Source organism: Embiotoca jacksoni, unplaced genomic scaffold, assembly GCF_022577435.1.
Source record: "Embiotoca jacksoni isolate LCO1_2020_lvr unplaced genomic scaffold, fEmbJac1.0.p SCAF_14, whole genome shotgun sequence".
In the NCBI taxonomy this organism is placed as follows: Eukaryota; Metazoa; Chordata; class Actinopteri; family Embiotocidae; genus Embiotoca; species Embiotoca jacksoni.
The window spans coordinates 6,063,133-6,086,146 of NW_027185274.1; the positions used below are offsets into that span (position 1 = coordinate 6,063,133).

The 23,014-nt window shown below is 40.8% G+C and overlaps 1 protein-coding gene across 2 annotated transcripts in view; it reads left to right on the top strand.

Annotated features, from left to right (window-relative positions):
* Window positions 1-23,014, top strand: part of dscamb (Down syndrome cell adhesion molecule b) — a 116,475-nt gene that overhangs the window by 16,061 nt on the left and 77,400 nt on the right. For both annotated transcript variants that reach the window (XM_069147609.1, XM_069147611.1), the window contains exons 2-3: window positions 1,083-1,400; window positions 2,705-2,851. In XM_069147609.1, the coding sequence (XP_069003710.1) occupies window positions 1,083-1,400; window positions 2,705-2,851 (465 nt within the window). The remainder of the gene's footprint in view (window positions 1-1,082; window positions 1,401-2,704; window positions 2,852-23,014) is intronic.

The following is a 23,014-nucleotide window of genomic DNA, read 5'->3' on the forward strand; positions in this document are numbered from 1 at the left end:
TCTCCAGCTGTCATTTCAAACTACCCACAGTCCACATGTTAGTTGTATTTCAGAAATGTTCAAATTCCCAATATGTCAACCAATTCTTGTAGAAAAAAAATGCAGTATTGATCTTTAGTGTGCTCATAATTTGGAATGAGCATTTCTAATCTGTAACAACAAATGAGCACCGAGTGGATGTGCGTGTGTACACGAGCAGCCCACTGGAGTGTCTCATTGCTGGTTTAGAGCTGCTGGAGCAGAGAAAACGATGGAAACGTCTGCAATTTGAAACCTTGTTAGGAATTTATGAAGTGCTAAAATGTTTTCTCCCTAGGGAGGGTCCAAGCCAGCTGCCAGTGCCACTGTAAGCCATTTAATGCAGAGCCTTGTCACCAGGCTGAGATACACACACACACAAATACTGTATATACAAGTATTTCTGCCTGAAATACAAACAAACTCTCTGACTCACACTGAACGTCAGATTACAAACATCTGCATCGGCCTCTTCACTCCGAAATCAAACAGCTGTAGATTTCTGTGCAGCTAATTGGTCCAACATTGACATTTATTACTCTCCTCTCCTCGAGAGGATGCTCCCACACAAACTGCATTTAATGTCATTCTCTCACACTGTGATGCTGGCTTAAATGGAAGCTTGAACATGATCAAGGCAACTGACCTTATTTCATAATTGATGGTAGTCTATGTTAATTTAATGTTCCCAAGATCCCAGAGATGGGAATACATTGATGAATCCAAAATGAGTGATAATCATCTATGAGTAGAAGCACTTACATTGAGCGACTTTTTAAGAATACTAATTTCAGCTTTCTAATTTTAACTTAATAGTTCCATACTTGAATGCCAAATAATTAAAATATAAAGAATAAAAAGTACATCTTTTGCAAAAACAAAGTTTTTCATTATTTCAAGGTCTCTGGTTTGGATGCGAATTGAGAACTTAAATTTTACTGACTTGAAAATAGAGTTAAAAAAGTGACCTATAACCAAAGAAATACATACCACAGAAACCCTAGAGCGTAATAGTGAATATAAACGGTTGTAATAACAAACATCCTGTCTTTTCTCTTTTGCAGTTTTCAGTGAGGACCTACATTCCAGCTTATACTTTGTCAATGCATCTCTGCAAGAGGTAGTATTTGCCAGCACCACAGGGACCTCGGTGCCCTGTCCCGCCGGGGGTGCGCCGCCCGCCTCTCTGAGGTGGTATCTGGCTACCGGCGAGGAGATCTACGATGTCCCCGGCATCCGCCACGTCCACCCCAATGGAACCCTCCAGATCTTCAACTTCCTGCCATCCAGCTTTAGCAAGCTGATCCACGACAACACATACTACTGCACTGCCGAGAACCCTTCTGGCAAGATCAGGAGTCAGGATGTCCACATCAAAGCTGGTGAGTGTGCAGCTGAGGTTCAGATGGAGTACATGTTGTGATGGAGGTGGTGAGCAAAAAAGATGAACATGAGCTGCAAGTGGAGAAGACATGCGAGACAAAGTTGCACTAAATCACAACACTGGACAGGACTCATCGTTATGACTTTTGTGGTGAAGTTTGGTAGAGATTGATTAATTTGAAAGTATAAATAAATAGTACAAATGATTTAAAGAATTTGACAAATTGATATCTTGCACCAGATAAATGATTGCAAAGATCATCTGACCTTTGTAAGAGCAAGTATGTTAAAAAATAATGCTAATGTAGACCTCAAGATTCACTCAGTAGCTTTTATGGAGCTTTCATTTACAGTATATCTCAGGTTTCTTCAGCATGTTTTCAAGTCTTCTTGTCCATGTTGGCATAAAAGTTGAAAGTTTTTCACCTCTAACTATTAAAAGCTTATCAAATGATTTTCATGAACCATAATGTAATCGGCATTAGCTCGATTAATATATTGTTTGTCCAGTATAATATTTAGTTGTACACCAAGTAATTAAAATTGCCCTTAATTTTTTGACACAATTTTACCTGACTCAGCTTGTCTGCGGCTTGGATCGGCAGGGATGTCTCCCAGGTGAATCAGCAGAACAAAAGATCAACAAATCTGTTAAAAAAAAAACATGTGGTTCTTTGATGAGAAGTCAAAGGTTTAGGTCTGCGTATAAATAATTATTTGAGAGTGACATTAGCTGTGAATCCTCTGGTAATTTTCAGGAAGGTACATCCTTTTGCTAAGCTTAAAATTCTGCGTGCCACTGTTGGCAGATGAAAGCCAAAGATAAAAAAATAATACAATCCACAACTTAAATCAATTTATTTTTGTATTTTTTTTCAATTTTAGAATTATTTAGTAACAGCAGCACCATGTTTTGTTAACTTCACCCCTCTGACTCTCTCCATGGCATCCAAGGCCCAGGCTCATGGGTGTTGTCGTTTAGACAAACCTCCCATGTTAGGCTCATAACATTGACCAATTTGATTGTCACATTACACTATATTACATAGATGCTATTTAAAGAAAAGATTGAAATTGGCTCATCAGTTGGAACCATTGGCTCCTCCCATTTTGCAATACTGTATTCGATTTCTGATAATAGAGTCGACTGTCTCTGCCCCCGGTGCTGTAGCTTAGATGTTCCTAGATTAGATTGTGATCATATGCTCCAGTCTGGAGACTCAGTCCTTTGAAAAAAAGTACACAATAACGTGATAGAAATAAGACCTGTCATGTATTTGTTTTGTTTTTTCTTCGTCAATAGTTTCCCGGGAACCCTACACAGTCCGAGTGGCCGACCAAAAGGCCATGAGAGGCAGTGTAGCTGTCTTCAAGTGCATTATCCCTGCTTCTGTGGAGGCCTACGTCACCGTGGTATCATGGGAGAAAGACACCGTTTCACTCAGCTCAGGTAAGTAACACTTCAGCACTTTGCATACAGACTTTAATACAGAGCTTTTAGTTCGATTTACTCTTCCTTGTGCTCTTTGGACACTCTGTCCTGTTTAACCGTGAGTCATCTTCTTACCTGTTTACTGTCATAGTCGGCCATTACTGGTGCTCTGCAGCTCTGCCTAGCTCTGTCCCCTCACTGGCCAGAGGATGTTGATAACTGTCACATTGAATCACAGAGATTCTCTCTCCTGTACACACTCAACCTCAGCCAACTCCATTTTGAGGGCAGCAAGGGGTAAAGTGAAGCAGTTTACATAGCATTACATACCATTGACCTAGTTACCCTCCTTGTTTGAGTCCAGTGGCACAGTATGATAACACAAGACACCAGAAGGTTCTGCGGGTTGAGTTTTTACTCAAGCTAAATGGGATGCTTATCACTTTGATTGCTCCATGTTCTTCCCGCTGGCTGATTTTGCTTCATACTGGGGCGTTCAGGGACCTGTAAGTGAGCACTTGATGTCATTTGACTGAGGGCAGAATCTGGGACGGTGTTTTGGTGGCATTTTAAATGTGTCTGCTCAAGCATGAAGATGTGTCTTCTGATCCATGCCAGCGACTTATTTACTCGAGGTTACTCCAGTTACTTGCTCCGAGCTGCTGGTTGAAGACATTGCCTAATGTCACGGTGAGCGAGCAAATATGCAGCATGTAGATATGATTACGTTCTGCAAATGAAATGAATCATGTAGACAAGGCTCAGAGATGATGTTTATGTCAACTGTGGCGGAAAAAAAGTGACCACTATGAGGATAACATGTTGTAACATGCAGTATCTCCTGTATTACATTGTCTAAAACAAAATTCTTTTGGCCTGAATCAGGAAATACAGTAACAACATGAATTCATATGTGGACTGTGATGCGTATATGTGCCATATCTTTATATTGAAGCCAATCTTTGGCAATTATTTCCTATAAGTCATGTCTTATTGTACTTTCTGCAGTGACGTCTTTTCTTTTCTCCAGCAGCCTATAGAATATGCAGTGAAGTTTTGATGGATTATATTGTGTGCTCGTTGTTCTTTTGAGTTTTTTCGCGAGCGTTCAAAAGAACAATGATATTGGATTGTCCGTGTTTACTCCAATAAGTATTGCAGCAGGCGAGTGCTGTCAAAAGCATGAGCGCACGGTCAAAATCACTGCTGCTCGGTGATAAATATTTGATGGTAGATTCTGATGCATGAGTGGATTCACCTCGCACTGTTATGGAGAGGGTATGTTTACTCTAAGAGCGAGGGTAAGAAGGAGGACTGTGTATTTGTGTGTGTGTGTGTGCTCGTGTTTGTGCATGAGCAAAGAGCGAGAGAGAGCGAGAGAGAGAGACACCATAAGGTTACCAGCGAGGCTTGACAATGGCATCTGGATGCAGCTTGGCCCAGCCTAGTTTTCTTTCTTTTTTCCAGTTTTTCTTAAAAGAAGACTCGGTCTCAGTGGACACAAAATAAAGCTATCCCACAGCCGCACTGAATTATTAAGCTCAGGTTTTTGTTGGAAATGGTAACATCAAGAACACTTCTCTACCCTTGCATTGTGCATCAGAATGAGAAGAAAAAACAGGTGAGTCTTGAGATATTTCTCAGAGTAGAGACCCAAAACACCAGGAATTACAGACAAACGATGTCACTTACTTATTGAGCAAATGTTAATGAACACCCACATCTTAGACACCCTAAAACATCAAACCCTTTGATCACCACTGATTACGTGACAACGTGTAAAATGTGCTTTTTAAGAACTCACCAACTCAGAGAGAAAACAGGCTTAAAACACAGCTCCGGAAATCTTTCGATATCCAGTGATTCACACTCAGGGCCCAAAATAGATGCATAATTACAGACTAGGGCCTGTCTTAATTAATCAGCTGTGATTGAAAAGTTAATTACAATATGAATTACCTTTCAGAATGAGGACTGCTTAGTAGTCATTTGAAGCGGCCTGTTTTCAATGTGAATGAGCACGATGCAAGCTTACCGGGTCCTAATGTTGCCACTAACATACCATTAACCCGTCATGAATTTTAAAATGCATCTCGCAGCTCAAGCTTTCAAATGCCCGGCTCCGATCGCCTCCTCGCTGCTTTTGATAAACAATTGACAGAGCTAATAGAGAGATGAAAGAGACAAAAAAAAAAAAAGAGAACGAAAGTAGAGCGGAGAGGGGGAGGAGTTGATCCACGTCCTACTGTGGTCCTGCCACGATTTTATACGGTAGACCTTTATTTGAATGCGTGTGTGTGTGTTAGTGTTGTCACATACACCTTTGTGTACCAGAGTTCATGCGTTCATGTCTGTGCGGTTGCATCTTCTTACATGACCGTATGTGTTTGCATGTCAAGTGGTCGGGCTTTTGAAAAGGGGAGCTGGGATGGTGTGTGTTTTTGTGTTTTCCATCTACCTACCTTTTGTCTCTCATCATTCATGATACGAGGCAGAGTAATGATCCGGGCGGCCTTGGTTGCAGACAAGAGCTTTAGCGAAACCATTGCTTAGATATTGAATGAGCTGCAAACAACATGTTGTCGCAGAGACCTTGTTCTCTCCTTTAAGATGCACGCAGTTGTATGTTGTGCAATTTGAGCATACATTTTGTGTCTACTTGCAGCAACATTTTGCCTGCTCGAATCCTTCTGATGCTCAGTATAAGTTGTAATCTATCAGCTCTCATAATTACTTTTCTCTGTACCTGCATCTCTTAATTAATTCTTGCTAACTTTTGTTGTAGATATAGAAGGAACATTAGTTTGGAGTCAAAATAATGTTACACACAATGCAGCTGTCAGAGCTTCATATGCATATTTCAACATTTGTGTCCCTTTTACTTTTGTTCTGCAAGTGTAGGCACCCTGCAAACCGTGACAGCAGTCTAATAGCAGTCTAATCAAAATAGATTATGGACAATTCAGAAAGTTAGATTTTGAGGCAGTATTAAGACTGTATATTTTCCTGTTTATCATGTTGACATATGACAAGAATTTAGATTAAGTAAATATACACCCTTTGTTTTAGATTAATAAACTGTAAGACTTTGGTCATTGAAAACAAGTCATAATGTGTTTTATTAAATGTGGACGGCTTTCCCAATGAAACATTCTTCTTATATTTCATTTTAATGTCAAATTACTAACTGTCCCAAGAAAAGTAATTACTTGATAGTTGGCTGCAGTATTTTTTATATCTAACTGTCATTTATTTTTTTGCCCAAAAAAATCTCTGGCTCTACCATTTCACGTGGTTTCTGTTTTTCTGAGTCAAAGCTAAATATCATTGTGTTTTTAACTGTTGGTCCAACAAAACAAGACATTTTAAGGTGTCACCCTGGGACCATGTGACTGGTATTTTGTTATAGATAATAAATGATTTATCCACGAATCAAAATTGATTTTTGATTATATGGTGGTGATGGTTCATTTCATAAAACAAGACATCTGGCCGAATGCTAGCTGCACCTCGGGTAAGGGAACACTACACCTGTATCATCATTCAATCACTAATCCTGGGGGAAGCCTGACGCAGCTACAGATAAGGAAGTGTAAGCCAGATAGACAACCTGCATAACGCCCCTGGAAAGAGCAGGAAAAGAGGGGAAAGGTGAAGAGAAGTGAGGTGGGATGGGGAGAAGAAAGGTACTAGAAGAAAAGTAGAGTTGGTTTTGAGAGGTCGTCTCCGTCGTGGGGAGACAGGGTTTCTTCCTTGGAACAAACATGCAGGCCTTTCATCTTTTCAGGCCGGAGATTAGGGTAGAGATGAAAGACAGGAAGGAACTTTATTGTGTATTAAGACATAGGCTTAGTGCCTGTCTGAAGGAAAGGTATGACTCTATAAACCATCGCTACTTCCTGGATTTGCCGCCATCTTGCAATTCCATAAATTGCATGTGACGATTTCTTACTTGTTTTTTCTCCTATGTTGGTAAATATATGTACCGTATGTATCATAAAAAAAATTCTGTCATCTGAGATTTTAACCTCACAGCTTTAATACATTTTAGAATTGAAGAATGTAAATATTTTTTGTATCCAAACTTTGGTTGATATTTACTTTGATTAGCCCAAAACAACACCATGTCTGCATGTTTTAACAAGTTGTTTTTTTGTCATATAAAGTAGCATATTATGATATATTATACAGTATATATTCATCATAAATAATTATAAAATAAAACATATTTTGATTTTTGATACTGGATTGTGTCCATATCAGTCACCTGCAACTGGCCATGCATACAATTTGAAGACAGGAGAGTTTTGTGTTTTTATATTGTGCATAATATGTTGTATTATAGTGATAATATCAGATGTTGACAGTATTTATGTTTGACTGTTGGATTTGGGAAAAATATAATCCACTTCTTCTTTTTCCTTCTGCTTTATTTTCTCTTCTCTTCTCTTCTCTTCTCTTCTCTTCTCTTCTCTTCTCTTCTCTTCTCTTCTCTTCTCTTCTCTTCTCTTCTCTTCTCTTCTCTTCTCTTCTCTTCTCTTCTCTTCTCTTCTCTTCTCTTCTCTTCTCTGCTCAGTCCTCTCCATCCTCCTCCGCTGGCCTTGACTATCGGACTTCTCTCTCTTTTTCATCTCATCTCATTGCATAACCTGCTTGGCACAGTGCCCCAGTCAATTTCTTCCTGCGTGGAAAATGCTGTTTTTTTTTTTATTTGCTTTATGCAAATAAGTCCACCCAATACTCACGGCATCAGTGAAAAAAAAAATTTCCAGTTACATTTTTGTCGGCTCCCTCCTTCTTTGCTCTTACATTCTGCTCACTCGTCTCTCATGGGCGCCTGTGAGTGCTTATAGAGGCTAATTAAACAGTTTGCTCGCTAACAGAATCCCTGGTCTTAACCAGCCACTGGCCCAGTCACGGAAATGTTAAAGGATGTCTTCAAATAGGCTACTGTAGGTGTTTGGTTTACAGGATCGCTGCTCAGCAGGAATTTATCATGCCAGCGATGTGCCACCGCCTCCATTTTTCACTGAGATTGACAGTGAGGGCACTGAGAGGCAGGCAGAGATGGGGCTGTAAATTCAACACGCCCAAAGTCAGGCCAACCTTGAAAGGAGGGCAGAGTGGTAGAAATGAGCTCGCGAGGAAGGGAGATGCAATGAAATGTAGAGAAAGGAGAGGGCAGATTAGAGGAGAGGAAGTGAGAAGTGAGTTGGGGAAACAAGAGAAAGAGAAGGAGGATATTTGAAAGGTGGAGAGGCATGTGGGTGAGGCTTTTTCTTTGGTAAACAAGAGACTGCGTCACATTAGCCACATGATCTTTTCCTCTCCCTTCTTCCTTTAGCCTTCCTTCACTTGCCCTCTCGTTCTTCATCTCTCTCAGATTTCTGTTTCTCCATCTCACACAAACATGGTTTGTTGATCTTGTTGTCCAGAGGCTGGAAAATGGGTCATGGCTCAAGCAGGAGTGTGTGATCCCGGCATGTACCCACATATCAATTTGTTGGAAGATCTACATATTAAAATGAACGTGTGCATGTACAAATAGACTCTACATACATGTGCCTGAATGTGTGTTGGTGGAAGCATGATTGTTTTTTTTTATTTTGCACACTACTCCACCCATCCTGCAGTGAAACCCTATGAAAACAACACAGCCTATCATTTTGCTCCCCCCTCCTCCCACACAGATCAGCAGTTAGTGAAATGCTGACCCTTGTCTTTCACTGCACCCCTTTTCCCAGTCCACTCACACACAGCTTCCTGGAAACTGTAAGGGAGACGGGGTGCTTATTGTTTGTACAGTACTCCTTGCTGTAAAGGTACCGTTATTTATTTTCTTTTTCAATGCATACTCGTCATCCGCACACGTGAGCAACTTGGGATAATGTCAAGTAGGAAGTGTTTGGGGTTGAGGGGTTGGGGGGCTGGGAGGTGCTCTCCTGAAAGAAATGAAAAGAAAAGGAGCAAAGAAAAAAAAAATCAATAGTTGTGTGCATTAATCACGCTGCTGCCACAGAGAATTATGGGAACATGAGCTGAAGGATGCATTTTGTGCATTTGCAACATATGAGTGCTGTGTGAAGGGGAGTTTGGGGAATTGGAAGAGGACGAGACGAGACCCTTTTAGCAAGAAGTGAGGTTTTCTTGTGTGCATGTATTGTGTGCACAGTGTTGCCTTTTGTTGAAGATTAAACCCTCGGCCTGTAAAGCTCGCCGTTGGATCGCATTGGAGTTATTTTGAAAGCTTTGATGTTACAGCTTTTAAAATAGCAGAGGTTACATTTTCATTTGAAAGCTCTTGCAATGAGTCGTGGTTTCTGAACAGTATGGCTCACATTTTTTACATTATTATTAGTTTGCCATTTGGAAAGAAAGAAAACCTTGCTCTCCTCTGACTTTTCTCTTTGAGCTGGAGCTGTTTGAAGTCTCCATCTTAGCTGCGGTGAGGGCTTGAGGACGTGATACATATTTGATAAGGATCGATAGAAGGGTTACTGAGACTGAGATGGAGGGAAATCGATCTTGGACTGGGCTTCCCAAAAGCATCTTAAACCTAAGGTGATCTTCGAAGCATCCTTCTGGATGCAGCAGCCAACTTGTTATTTTCACAATCTTAATTTTCCTTTATTTCACATTCTCTATTTTAGCACATTGGTAGAACAATTCATTGAAGCGGAAATAGAAGGAAAAAGGCCGTTCTCATCTCTCTGATTTGTTTAATGTTTTATCTGAGTGAGTTTGTGTGTTATATTAAGCCATCTACTGACATAATCACTCTGCACATAAAACAATAAAGCAATCTGTTTAGTGACGGGAGACTGAACAGCAGACAACATTTTGGCGTGGTGGCTGCGATTCCCAGCTGATACTCCATACGGATAGACAAAATCAACAACTGTTGAGGCGGGCACTCTTCCATCAGTGTTTACTAATAAACAGTAGCAATATGGCAGCCATTAGGCTGTTTAGGCAGGGAATGATTAGGGTGGTGATGGCTGGGCGCAATGGGAGACTGAACATGCTCTCATCTTTAATAGGCAATTTGGCTATGGGGGAATGCCTCTTTGTTTTTGACTTGGACTGAAGACAGAAGCTTAAATAAGCACTGATTTGCGAGAGTGTGCTGTGAGTACAGTGCAGCAATCTGTTTTATGGCGATGTTGTAAATTTGCATGATGCAGGACAATGAAGTGTAGAACAACAAGACTACATACAATTTAATTACTTTAATTTACTGTGGATTTTATACCGTTTGTAATGGAATCAGCTCGTTACCAGGGTAAAGATCAGGACTATACATTTATATATAGTATAAAACAATCATATCAAGAGGTTAATGATATCATTGATTCAGAGAAAAGTTAGAAATAAGAGGTTATAGTTAGAGGAAAGGGTCCATCTTGCCAGAGTTTATGGATTACTGTAGAGCAACACTGTTGAAAATGGACTGGAGCTGGGCCAGAACCGGCCTGGCACCGGGCCAAAACACAGATTAGTAATAAGCATGGTGTGAGCTAATCACAGCCGGAACAAGCAATTAATTTCTGTTTATAAACTCTCCTGGATGTGGGCTGTCAGATGACTGTGGCTGCGTAGGTGCAAACACCCCGTGTTCATGCATGTGTCTGCGTGTGTTAGTGACAGGTGGTGGGGTTCATGGAGAAATGTGTCCATATGTTCCCAGCTGAATCGCCGGGGTAAATGGAGACAAACTGGTGTGCTCAGTCACATCCTATAATGCAGCAGTGTCTGATCCCATCTTAAAAGTGACTGATTAGCGTAAAAAAGCCACTTAATAACTCAAATCACTCTGCTGACCTAATAGGGATTTTCAACTCCATTTTTTCTCTCTCTCGTCTCCCATCCAATCAAGGATTAATACGTGCTCTTATTCGGCTCCCAGGGTGGTAAATCTGGAAAAATACAGTAAATCACATTGAGCCTCTTTAAACTTTCGCACAAAGCCTCGGAGCCCAGGGCCCCACACTGGGCTGCCGTAACACTGATTAGACTTGATCATGGTTTTGGATCACCTGCTGGACACCAATCAGATGAGGAGATATAATTGAGTGTTGTTGCACTTCATGAATGTGGTCCGTTTACATTTGTCTCAGAAATCATGTTCATCAAGTCTACTGGGAAGTTTACTAGGAACAGAGATATAGAGCCCAGTATCATGTGTTGGCTCTGAGAAAATGACCCTGATGACCATGTTACCTCAGCTTGGGTTTGGTGTCTACAGATTTCACCAGACAGCCTGCTTTATAACAAAAGTGGACCCGGAAGACATAAGCACTGACCTGGCAGGATCGCTATTTATCTGAGTAATAAAAATGAGGATCCAGTGTTTTGGAAGTTTGTCAATAATCAAACTAAAAGTCAGGTTTTATTTATCTATACTGCATCAATTTCGACTAATTTATTTTTCCCAGTGTGTCTCCACAAGCTATCACACAAAATTCCTGGAGTGACCCTTTAGGGCTGCTAATTCTCAACTAAAAAATAGCCTACAGTTTATAATTTGAGCAAAATATTTTAAAAGCAAAAACTTTATCAAATCTTTTAATTAAACAATATTACACAAGAGTGTGTGCTTTAACGTCATTAATTGGCAGGACAGTGATGCAGTCGGTAAGCATTACACTGAAGTGTCTAGTGTAATAATGCGATGATACACAAATTTCCCAACTCCATAAAATATGTATTCAAAATGTATTCTTATTGTGGGGCAATTTGCTCTCAAAATATAAAAGGTTTTGTTCATGCCATCTCCGTTTCCATGGCAATACATGGGGTAGGACGAAGAACAGGAAAATAATCAGTCATATCAGTAGACCTTTATGTAATATGCAATGTTTACCAGTCCAGCAAGTAGACCGACCCTTAGTAACAACCTAGCAACAGTGAAGATTTCTAGTCAGTTTTAATGCCTTACTGAATAGATTTCATCCATAGAAACACAGAACTGCTTTGCTAGCTCAATGTTGTAACTAAGATATCTGCTGAAATCAAAAATCCATGGACACATTTTAAGACAGTAGCGCCGTGTCACCCACTCACCGGCAAAGCTGATATGATCCAAACCCAACAGGCTAACAGTTCTCCAGAGCATTGTAAAATCCAAAAGTCAAAATTTATTGAAAAAAGATAGAACAAATCATTTCCAAAACTCACAACATGTTTTTATCTCCGAAATATTCTGCATCAATCTAAATTTATAGAAGTTTGAGGAGGATGTCATGCTGATTTTAACACGCTCTAAATGTACAGTTGACCAATCAGATTTCTTGGTTGGAACTACTTTTATAAAAAAATTTTGTTACCCGAGAAAAATATGTTGTTCTTATTGTTTTTATCATTTTTATTATTACTACATACTGTACTTAGGTGATGCTCATTAGTCCATCAGATCATTATGACCTTATCTGTTGTTCTTGTTGGTGGCAGCAGCACTTTTAGTACAAGACAATGAAATATAATCTGCACATTTTCTCTCAAGAGCACAGGCTAGCCATCTTTTGTATGTTAAACCCTAAATGCTTAAAATGTTAAATGGCTGCACAGTTTCACTGTACCATATCAGTTTTCGTTGACTTCACATGCGATTTCGACAAATCGTTCTCCAGATTGAATCCCTCACGAGCAGATGACCGGCCGACTTCCCTGCAAGGTGACCCTCCATCTTTTTCTTGATGTATGAGGCATCAGGCGTCATTATTTTTCTTCAAGGCTCGTTTTCTTTCCTCTCGCCTCTACTTTGGCGTGAGCCTTGAGAACACACTCAGACAAACACAGACAATCACACACACTGAGTATACTTGACCTCACCTTGCCATCGCACAGCCAACAACTAAGATCCAAACACCCAAACTCCCTGCAGACTGCTGCTAAGTGGCTGTGGTGAAAACAAGGGGGGACTGAATGGGCGATAGGCCGTCAGTTCCTGCCATAACCTCGCTGTCTGTTCCAGGATCAGAGCTGCGTGTCTTTGTGTGGGCTATTTATTTTCGACATTTATGATTATGCCTTTATGATGTTATTACAATGAATTCATAATTCAGAGATATGCCGGGCACCGTTTCGATAATAGGTTCTTAAATCTGAGCGGAAGCGTCGTGCAGAAACATTAACAGTGGAGTGATTTAAATCTCAGGCTTTGCGCTGTGAGTGTGGCCAGTCAAACTGTCATTTGCGGCAGTGACGTCACGAGGTGACAACCATGAGCAGAGTGGCCTTTTGACAGACGCAGCCTGCAATCTTCACATCAGCGTAGGAGTTGAGGCAGCCAATCAGAGCCTAGCGCCCATCGCTGCACTCGCTTATCACCTGCATACAGCTGCTGTTGCCCCTCTGAGGGAGCGACTGAAGAGGATGGAGAGAAAGGAAAGAAAGAGCAAGAATGAATGGTGTGCCCGAGACAGAGGGTGATTTGTGTTGTGTCGAAGCACATTCATGCCTGCATCTTTCTTCTAGACCATTTCAGGGGTGGCCATTTGAAGACGTATTTTTCTGCATACTATAATCCACATTTGTCATTTAAGGGGAATGAAAAGCACAATCATTGTGTTTGTTCTGATTAGTGCTGCATCAGCCCGGCAAGTGTTAAAAATGTGATTCAGAGTGGAAGCATGCTTTGTAGCCCTTGTGAAATGAGAAGGGAAGGAGAGAGGGGGAGATAAGCTCAATCTGAATTGATTTTCGTGTTACTTTCTGCTGTACTTGAGTTTCCATAGCAACGTGGTCAGGTTCCCTCGGCCTCCTAGGGCAAGTGTAATTGTTGTCTGTTTCTCGCAACCAAAGTCTCCTCTCTTCTCCTCTCCTCTCCTCTCCTCTCCTCTCCTCTCCTCTCCTCTCCTCTCCTCTCCTCTCCTCTGTTTCTCTACACGATGGAAACGTTGGTGTAGATGAGATTCTTCTTGGACTTTTCTGCAGTTGGGTGAGATAATATTAAGCAGCCAAGCAGCCAAATCAAAAGCCACAACAGTCATGTTTCCTGGGAAGGAACTTTGCACATTGTTTGCCAACATAAAGTTGATGTTTTCCCAACTAGTGTGGCTAAAAAAAATATGGCTTGATTCTAGTTTTCTGGTTTTGTTTTTCATATTTAAGTATTGATTTAATTGTCAAATCTGGGAATTAATTTTCTAAATCAATAAATTGCTTGAGTCATTTACAGCTCCAAAGCCCAAAATGATGATTTAAAAATATTGTTTCATCCAACCAACAGAATAAAACCATCTAAGACTGTCTCAGGTAAGATAAAGCAGAGGATCTTAACATACTGTTTGTAGTTTTTACTTGAGTTTTGCTTTGATAAATGATGAATCATTTATCAAAAGCAATCAGGTCATTATAATTTGCAATTAATGCACGTTTTGATCTCATAATTAAATTCAGTCTGAGGATGAACTGTTTCTTTTGTTTTATGATGCTTGTGTCTACAGGGTTGTGAGTGGTTTTAGTTTTTAACATATGCTGAAAGAAATCTGGGCGGCTCCAAAATAAAATGCTGTTGTTGTTGCTGGCTGATTATCACAGCGCTAAAGCTGCATCGTAGAAGTTGGGAGGTGTTCAATGAAAACTGCTGTGTCACGAGTTTTGAAGGGATTTGATCGAAATCACAAATTGAATGTGGAGGACCAGATTTTAAAGAGACCTGACTGACAAAGATACAGATAGTCAAGTGAGGGAGAGAAGAGATTTGAACATACAAAGATATCTGTTGGACCCCTGTTTTTAAAATCTGTATTAGATATTAGCAGCCCTCTCTCAGACTCCAATGATACACTGCCGTGCGCATTACAAGGCATTCACAGCTGCTTGGAGCCTAATGGCTCAAAGAGGCCTTGCCTGCTCAGCAAGAAGAGAGGGAATGCATCTCGGGTCTACGATTAGGACTGCTGATCTAGAAACATTTACATAATGGCTTTCTGGACATTACAGAAGAAAAATGGTCAAAAGGATCCAGGTGAGGGAGCCTAGATCAGCATTATGACCCTGAGTAATGTACGGTATTTTAGAAACAAAGCACTGAGAAATACCTGAGGGAGACAACAAGTTTGATACTAATATCTTGATGTCGCCACTTATTGATAACTAATCGAAGCTGTAATATTTGACAGTCAAAAACATTCTCCATTTGTAAAGCAAATAAGTCAACATGGTGGTAGAGTTTATACTCGACTGGAGAGTATCTGAATAGATGTTTCTACCTGGACATTGTTACACTGCTTGTGCATTGCTCTGGATGTCAGGTAGCTGCCTAAAATGTAAAATGTAAATGTGTTCTGTGCTGTATTTCAAGTAAGCTTCTGTATCTGTGATAGCCTTGGACCTGCCCCAATCTGCTCTGTGTTTTCTTGCTCCAGATCAATGCTAATTAATACACATCTCCCTGAGGGACAGTGGGGAGGCCACGCAGAGAATCAGAAATTGCCATCACATCGCTTGGACTGATCTAGACTACATAAGAAACCTTCTGAAATATTTGCATACAGGAAGTAGTCAGAGCCTCATGTCACATGGTTCCCGTAGTGCTGACACTCGTAAGCTAAGGCTTAGTCCTAGGTGCTAAGTGGACAATCGTTGTTTATCCAGCGGCGTATGTTAATTGGTTTGTTAGGTAGTGGCATCATCTGATTTAATCATGCAATCATCAATGCAAATCCAGTTCAAATGAAGTTCAACCACCCTCCTGTTTTTGCAGCCATCTTCCATTAAAACATAACACACCAAAATTCAGAGGTGTGCCCACTTGCGTTTTACTGTACAACCAGCTGAATGATACAGAATGGCCGTGCCCATTCGTTGACAGACCTTCTGGTTTCGGTGCTTGCTTTGTTTATTCTCCTGTTTCTCATTCTTCTCTCTTCTCTCCGTCTCCCTCTGAACAGCGCTGTTAAAACAAGTGAAAAAATGAAATGGGGAGACATGTTTTTGTGCATGCCTGGCGGACAGATAGGCGCTGCATAACTAGCAGTTTCCTCTGAAGTAGGGAGAAATCTATTTGCTTGTAGAAGCTGCTTGCATAATCCTTTAGTTACACTTGCCAGCTGTGAGCAAAGATACGGCGCTGTGGGATTTTGCATGAATATCATTGGGAGGACAAAGAAATGAAACTGATAAGTGTTTGTGCACAGGGTCCTTTGCATAATCCAGGATAACCCATAATCTGAGTTCTTTAAAATCCTGCCCAAATAGATGTGGTAGGAAACCATTAATGAGAACATACTGTTTGGAAAATTTGGTTTGTCTAAAAATAATGTGGAGCGTTTCAGCTGCTCTGAAATTAGGCTCGATTTGTTTCTGGATGTTTTATTACCATCAAATTTTGAATGAGAGAATTGCTGCTGAATTGCTGATGGGGAGGACAGTCTGCACTGATGGCGAATTTTATTTCAGAGAAAAGCCTTTACCGAGAAAATACACTGAAGGTATTCTCATGGCCAAACTTTGTGTGTCGCATTTCCATATATACAGTATAGTCTGACCTTGTTTTGGTTAACACCCGTATGAAAGGATTTTATTCTTGCTGAAACACCTCACCTCTCTCTCTTTCTCTCTCTCTGCTGCATATTCTTCTTCCCTTCTGTCTCAGTCAACAGTGTGCGCAGCAATAAAGAAAAAAACACATCACTCAACAGCTTTCAATACATCTGTCCTTTCTCTCCCCGCCTCTCAGGGTATTTGTTTGCTCAGACTCCTCTGCCCTGGCACCTGCATTTTATACCTCTCTCAATGTGTTATCGGACAGTAATAGACAGCTGCTGAAAGCTGGCATAAAATACTTGCATGCTACAGCATGTGGACCCCAACGGTGTATAATACACAGAGCTGCCATGTCTAAAGAAAGCGATAAAATAATCACAAGTAAGACATGTTCATGTTTTTTCTTTTATTGGTTTGGTTTGTGAAATTCTGTTGATGTGTCATCTAGAATTTAGATGCATCACATCTCCAGAAGCTAAAAATAACAATGAATGAGCAGTAGCAGGAAGTAAAGAACAATTTGTCAGCAAATGTTAAATTCTCTTTGCTCCACTTTAATTCGAGTCTTTAAGTACAATTATTTTAGCCCTTTCCTCAGTATCTTGTGAGTTCCTCTGCATGCAGTTCCAAGCCAGTTCATTTTCACTGAAGATGTAAATGTTTAAAAAATATATATATAATTCAAATCTATACATTTTTTTCATGGCTAAGTATTTCATAAAAGAGCTTCAGATTTTAGCAAATGTTAGTAAAACAGGTGTAGATGGGGACTATTTTCAGTGGTGGAATGATACACATTTGGTGCAAAAAGGACTATTCACAGCAACATGTGAAAATTGCATTGAAATGTTCATAAAAAAAAAGTTTTCAACAATGGAGCTCTTACACAGAAGAAACAGTCAGTCAAACAGTCTTACTTGACAATTTGCTTCACCATTAACTGTAACTGCAATTGTCCTGCTGTATACGGTAACTATTAATGAACATGTACACTGAAGAGTATCTCTCAGGCCTGTAATTTTGCTCTAAGAAAGGATCCGCACATGCAAATGGCCTTAGATTTCTTGGTTTTTGCAACATTAGTGCCAATGTTGTCTTCAGTCTGTGTTTACAGCATGTCTCTCGTGCCCCTGTAACATTAACATTTCATTATCCAGTGGAAACAATAGATTTATACAAAAATAATGGAAGACTCTGCATCCAGAAGGGCTGAAATATTGATGTCGTTGCAGGTAAATGACTCAAAATCTGAGCAATAGGGCGAAAATGAGGGCTATGAGGAAAGGGGAAGACATCACTTGTAAAGCTGGGCTCTGAGGGGTTTGGGCGCATAATCAATGAAGTGAAGTGTGTGTTGTATCTGTGGCGTTGAGTCGGCTTCACAGAAGCCAATCCTATTTTTACAGGGAAGACAGGTCTGTTGCTATGCTCTTTGAGAAGGTCTCCTGCAGTTTGAAAAAGACAGAGAACATCCACTTAGGGTTCGCATCACACCTCCGGAGTGGACAGAAGAAAAGAGAGCAGTCGAAATGAGGGGAGCTGCCCCGACTAGGTGACAGATTCAATTGATTATTGATGATTTGATCCATTATACACTCAAAGGAAGGTGTTGACACCAGCAGAAATAGACTCCGTACTTATTTCATTTCTTTTTAGGCAGAGGTGTAAATGCAGGGAGACACATGCTGTCTGGTAAAAGAAGAGGTGAACACGAGGAGTGTGTTTTAAGTATTTATGTAGTGTTTCATTATTTACAATTTAATTATTTACCTCCAAAATTCCAAAATAAAAGATATAACCTCTTGAACTTGCATTTTAAAAAGTACAACAATTGTATGGGGTTTCAGTGAAATCATTCAATTTATGAAAAAAAAAAATGTCAGACCAACACAGCAGTGGGTCCTTGTAATCTTTGTCTCAAAGAAAAGATCATGTTTGTCTGTTATTTAGTGGTAAACATGCAGATAAAGTCGTGCTTACAAAAATGAAGTTACAGTACAGACAAGATTATTGTTCCCAAACAAGTCAATCAGATTGTCTTCTGGCTGTGTTTTTTTATGTCGTCGTGTCCAGATGTCGTCTATTAGACATCAGATTAGGAAGAGTGGTGTTGGATTAGCCAATCCAGAGCCAGAATCATTTTAGATTAGATTATAGTATATGGACATCTGGGTCGCTGCAATGGCTCTGCTTGAACCAAAATAACATTAAGTCAGTGTTACACAGCGAGACAGTACACAGACTGTAATCAGCAGCCAAGCAGAAGGAGGATGACAGCATTAGGACGTAGATGGATGAGAAATCCTTTGGTTTTACAACTTCCCAATTACAGTATGGCAACAGACTGCACAACAAAAGCGGTGGTGCTCATCGCTGTCCGTATGAAGTCAAAATTACAAGGCAAAACAGGAGGTGTGTGTGTGTGTGTGTGTGTGTGTGTGTGTGTGTGTGTGTGTGTGTGTGTGTGTGTGTGTGTGTGTGTGTGTGTGTGTGTGTGTGTACGCATTTGTTTCATTTGATTGCAGAAAGCTCAGAAAATCTGAGGCTGTGAAAAGAAGGTGATCAGGCCTCCAGTACAGACAGCCCTGTCTGCTAATAATAATGGTTATTTTCTCCTCCTCTCTCTCTCTCTCTCTCTCTCTCTCTCTCCTGCGCTCTCTTTGCTCAGCGTTTGTGCCTAGACCTCCTGGCAGATAGATGTGCAGAGATTACACCTTCTAATTGGTGCTAGCGGCTGTGGGACGGTGTGGTTCACTGTAGTTTAGTGCTGTGTAGACTGGTTTTTATGTACTGTGCATTTGTAATAATGACAATAATGATTTTACAATGGTATGTTTGTTGTATGGCAGTGAAGTGGACGAAAGCAGGTGTGTAACTTAGACTAGTTATGGCTGGTAATGAGTAACTGGTTGCCAGTTAGTTAGAGTACAACCCCAAAGGAGCCCTATTAGTAGCTCATCAAGATCTTTGTGCCTGAAGTGTTTGACTCTGGATCTTTGAAGCCTGGACTGATATTTAAGTCATTTAACATGAAAAATACTTTTGAATGGGAATTTTACAGAGAATAATAATATTTTGAAAAGTTAAAGAAATAAACTTGTCAGCACTCCCTGGTCCACAGACTATGCTATGTTGTTGCTGTTCGTAAATTACCTAATGTCTTTTCTCCACTGTAATTTCTTGTTATTTCTTGTTATTTATTTATTCTCCCTCTACAAAACTTTCTGAAAAGTTGAACATTGTCTTAACACACAAACGTTTTCCAAAATGAAATTCAGTCTGAAATTGTTAAATTAAGATTTAAATGAGGGACTATACTATCAAACAAACATAATGTATCTGTCTGAACATTCAGTACCACATTTCAGTTTTCAAAATACTGTATACGTATAACAGCTGCGAATCTTCACTGGCCTCACAATTTGATGCGATTATGATTACGCTTCACCTGCCAATGATGGTCAGTACATCCAAGACTATTTTATACACTTACCAAATTTCTCGTAAACACCGCACATGCAGACTATTGGTAGATGCCATAATTTAGAGATGTTCCCTAAATTTAGAATATGCAGACTATTGATAAATTCTACAATTTGTCAGTGTTCCCTAAACGCCTGACATGCAGGTTATTGGTAGATACTGGTGAAGTGGCTGCCAAAGAAGCCTCGAGTCCCACTCAGTTACTGCACTGCACACAACTCAGACAGATACAGTATGTGGCCAAAAATTACCACGTAGATAGTTTGAAAAGAGTTTAATTGGGCGTTGTAAGGTAATATTTGTTTTCAATTCACAGTTGATGTTAACGCATATATTCAGTGCATACACAGTAGATACACACATACTTAAAGCTTCAGGAGTAGTATCCTCTGCATATGAATGAATCAGGCTGAACAAATACTTGACACAACCCATATGATGAATGATAAAGTTGTTAATGTGTGACATTATTGGAGGTGACAGTGTGATGTGGATGATGGTGCAGTGGGCCCGGATATGGGAAGGCATCGCTATCTCAGCCATTTGCATCAGTGGCTTTTCTGTCTCACTCATGATGTGTAGAGAGGTGAAAGAAAATGATCTCCAAATGAAATATGACATGTCATTTTTTTGTATTTGCTGCACATTTTGAAAAGGGTCCCATGACGCTCATCTGGAGGAAAGTGACGCATGCACACACATGCATCTGCGCACAGTATGTCTGCTGTATGTCGTTTGACATACAGTATGTGTGTGACAGTGCTCCTCTCCCTGTGCGAGTCTATCTATGCAAGTATGTGATTCTAGTTGCATTTGTCACTCTTTTTTCCTGGGGTGTGTGTATGTCATGTCTGATTAAAGTTAACCCCTGTGAGGCGGCTGGTGCACCCCTCCTTTGTATCCCCCATCTCCCCTCTCCCTCCTCCACCCTTCTATCACTCCATCCCCATTCTCCTTCCTCCTGGCACTCTGACAGCACAGGAGAATATGCTCCCTCAAGGTCCCACCCTCCCTTTCTGGCTCCCGCGGGTGGCGTTTCCTTGGAAACAGTGTCAGAGTTGACTGGGTGGGTGCAGATAGATGGCTGCCCTTTATCGGACTACACCACTGGTCCATTAAAAGCAGCCACACAGGACCTGTGTGCACACACGCACCCCTCTGTTCTCACCCCGAATGGACCGTTCCACCTGACACGCGTGAATATTAGCTCGACCCAGGCTGAGGTGTGTGTGTGTGTGTGTGTGTGTGTGTGTGTGTGTGTGTGTGTGTGTGTGTGCGCGCTTGCTCTTTTTTTCCTGTGTGTATATTGAATGTCGGTGTTTATTACTGCCTATGTGCAGTGTGTGTATGCATGTGTGTGACTGATTGGCAAAATCTCTTATTGAATTGGACATATTTGGGGAGAAATTCTGTGCAAGTGTCTTCGTTTTTCTCTGTCCTTGGGAAAGAAACAAAATGGAGACTGTTTTTTCTTTTCCTCTGCTTTGTCTCCCTCTTCTCCAAATGATGTCGCAAAAAAAGCCAGATCTGTCCACAACTAGGTTTAGTGAGAGTGAATGTGACTGATCATTATTACACTCACAGATATACAGTGTAACTAGAGTAATTGACTGTTGAATTAATTATATGCAAATAGTTGCAGATGTTGTCAAGGCCACACGTCAGCAGGTAGCAACATGGACCCTGATGTAAAATTTCTTAATTTATAAAGGGTCCGATGTAAACACTTCATTGTTGGATGTGGCAATATTAAAGCAATCTACCAAACAGTTGAGGATGCTGAGTACAAGTCCAGTGTTGTTACAGGATTTAATGTAGTCCTAACACTAAACACATTCAGACACATGCTGCACTGTATGTTTCTCTGTCAAAAGCAGTATGATGGCTTATCATTAAAAATGAGTGCGTTTAACACTGCTGTTACATTTGAATATATGTGAGACTGAACATATGTGACAGTAGCCACCGACAGGAAATGTTTTATAGTTAACAGATCTAACCACAACAATGGTTTGTCATATGTTGACCTATGGTTGCAGTGTGGTGCACAGCGAGCAGAATAACAACCTCTCACTTGAACATCGATGCAGTGGACAACAGCTTGTCAGCAGACACCCCCCCTCCCCCACACATCACCACCACCACCATCCCCCACCCCCAATACACACACACACACACACACACACACACACACACACACACACACACACACACACACACACACACACACACACACACATATTGCACACACATGCACACCCAGTATTATGTATTTAAAGTAATTACCTCAGGCCTGATCCAGACTGAGTTTAGTAGCATGTGATAATCCATGCAGGCAGCATATGGGAGGAGGGGAATTAGAAATCCAGAAGAAAATAAAGAAATTAAAGTGTCCTGGTGGCTGTCGGCAGGAGGGGACATTAGGCTGCTCTGTGACACTCCGAAGGTGGGTTGTGTGTGACAATGAATAAATCTGTGCATGTGTGTGCTTTAGAGAAGGAGTTAGATGATTTGTACTTTTGATGGGACACTGCCTGTGTGCGCATACGAACGATCATGTGTGTGATCAGTGTTCAGGATCGAAAAAGAAGTACAGTAAAGGAGGATGTTGCAAGCCCAGTGATTGAGTATCAAACAGATGGTGTAATTAATGACATCATTGGAAACAGAGCGGGTGGCTGTGTGCTGCAGAAAGGGTCATCATACTATCATCACAGGAAACCTCAGCCGCTTGATAACGAGATGATGAAAAAATCAGCTCCATATTGTCAGAATCACATACTAATTTGGATAACGTCCCCCACGGAGACTTTGTAAATTGATTGAACTGCCACAGAGCCCGTACTTTCGACAAATTCTCATCCAATTTCACCTCCTGTTTTTTTGGCACCAGGGTATCTTTTCCTGGTTGATTTGCATCAATAAACCTCAGTAAGCAAGGCATTGTAATGCCTAATTGGGCGGTAATGAGCTGTCGCATTATGCAGAGTGCTGTGGTTCAAGCTTATTAGTTGCTTGGTTGCCCATAACATTTTCCTGTCTTCCCTCTGCTACTTCAGTGTTGCATGATTGTCAATGCAATCTCCCTTTCTCTCTCACCTCCTTTTCTCCCTCTCTGCTTCATCCCTCTACTGTCTCTCGGTCTCTCTCCCACTTTCCCCCCTCTCTCAGCTGTTCTAAAAATAGTCTCCTATTATCCAGGAGGTC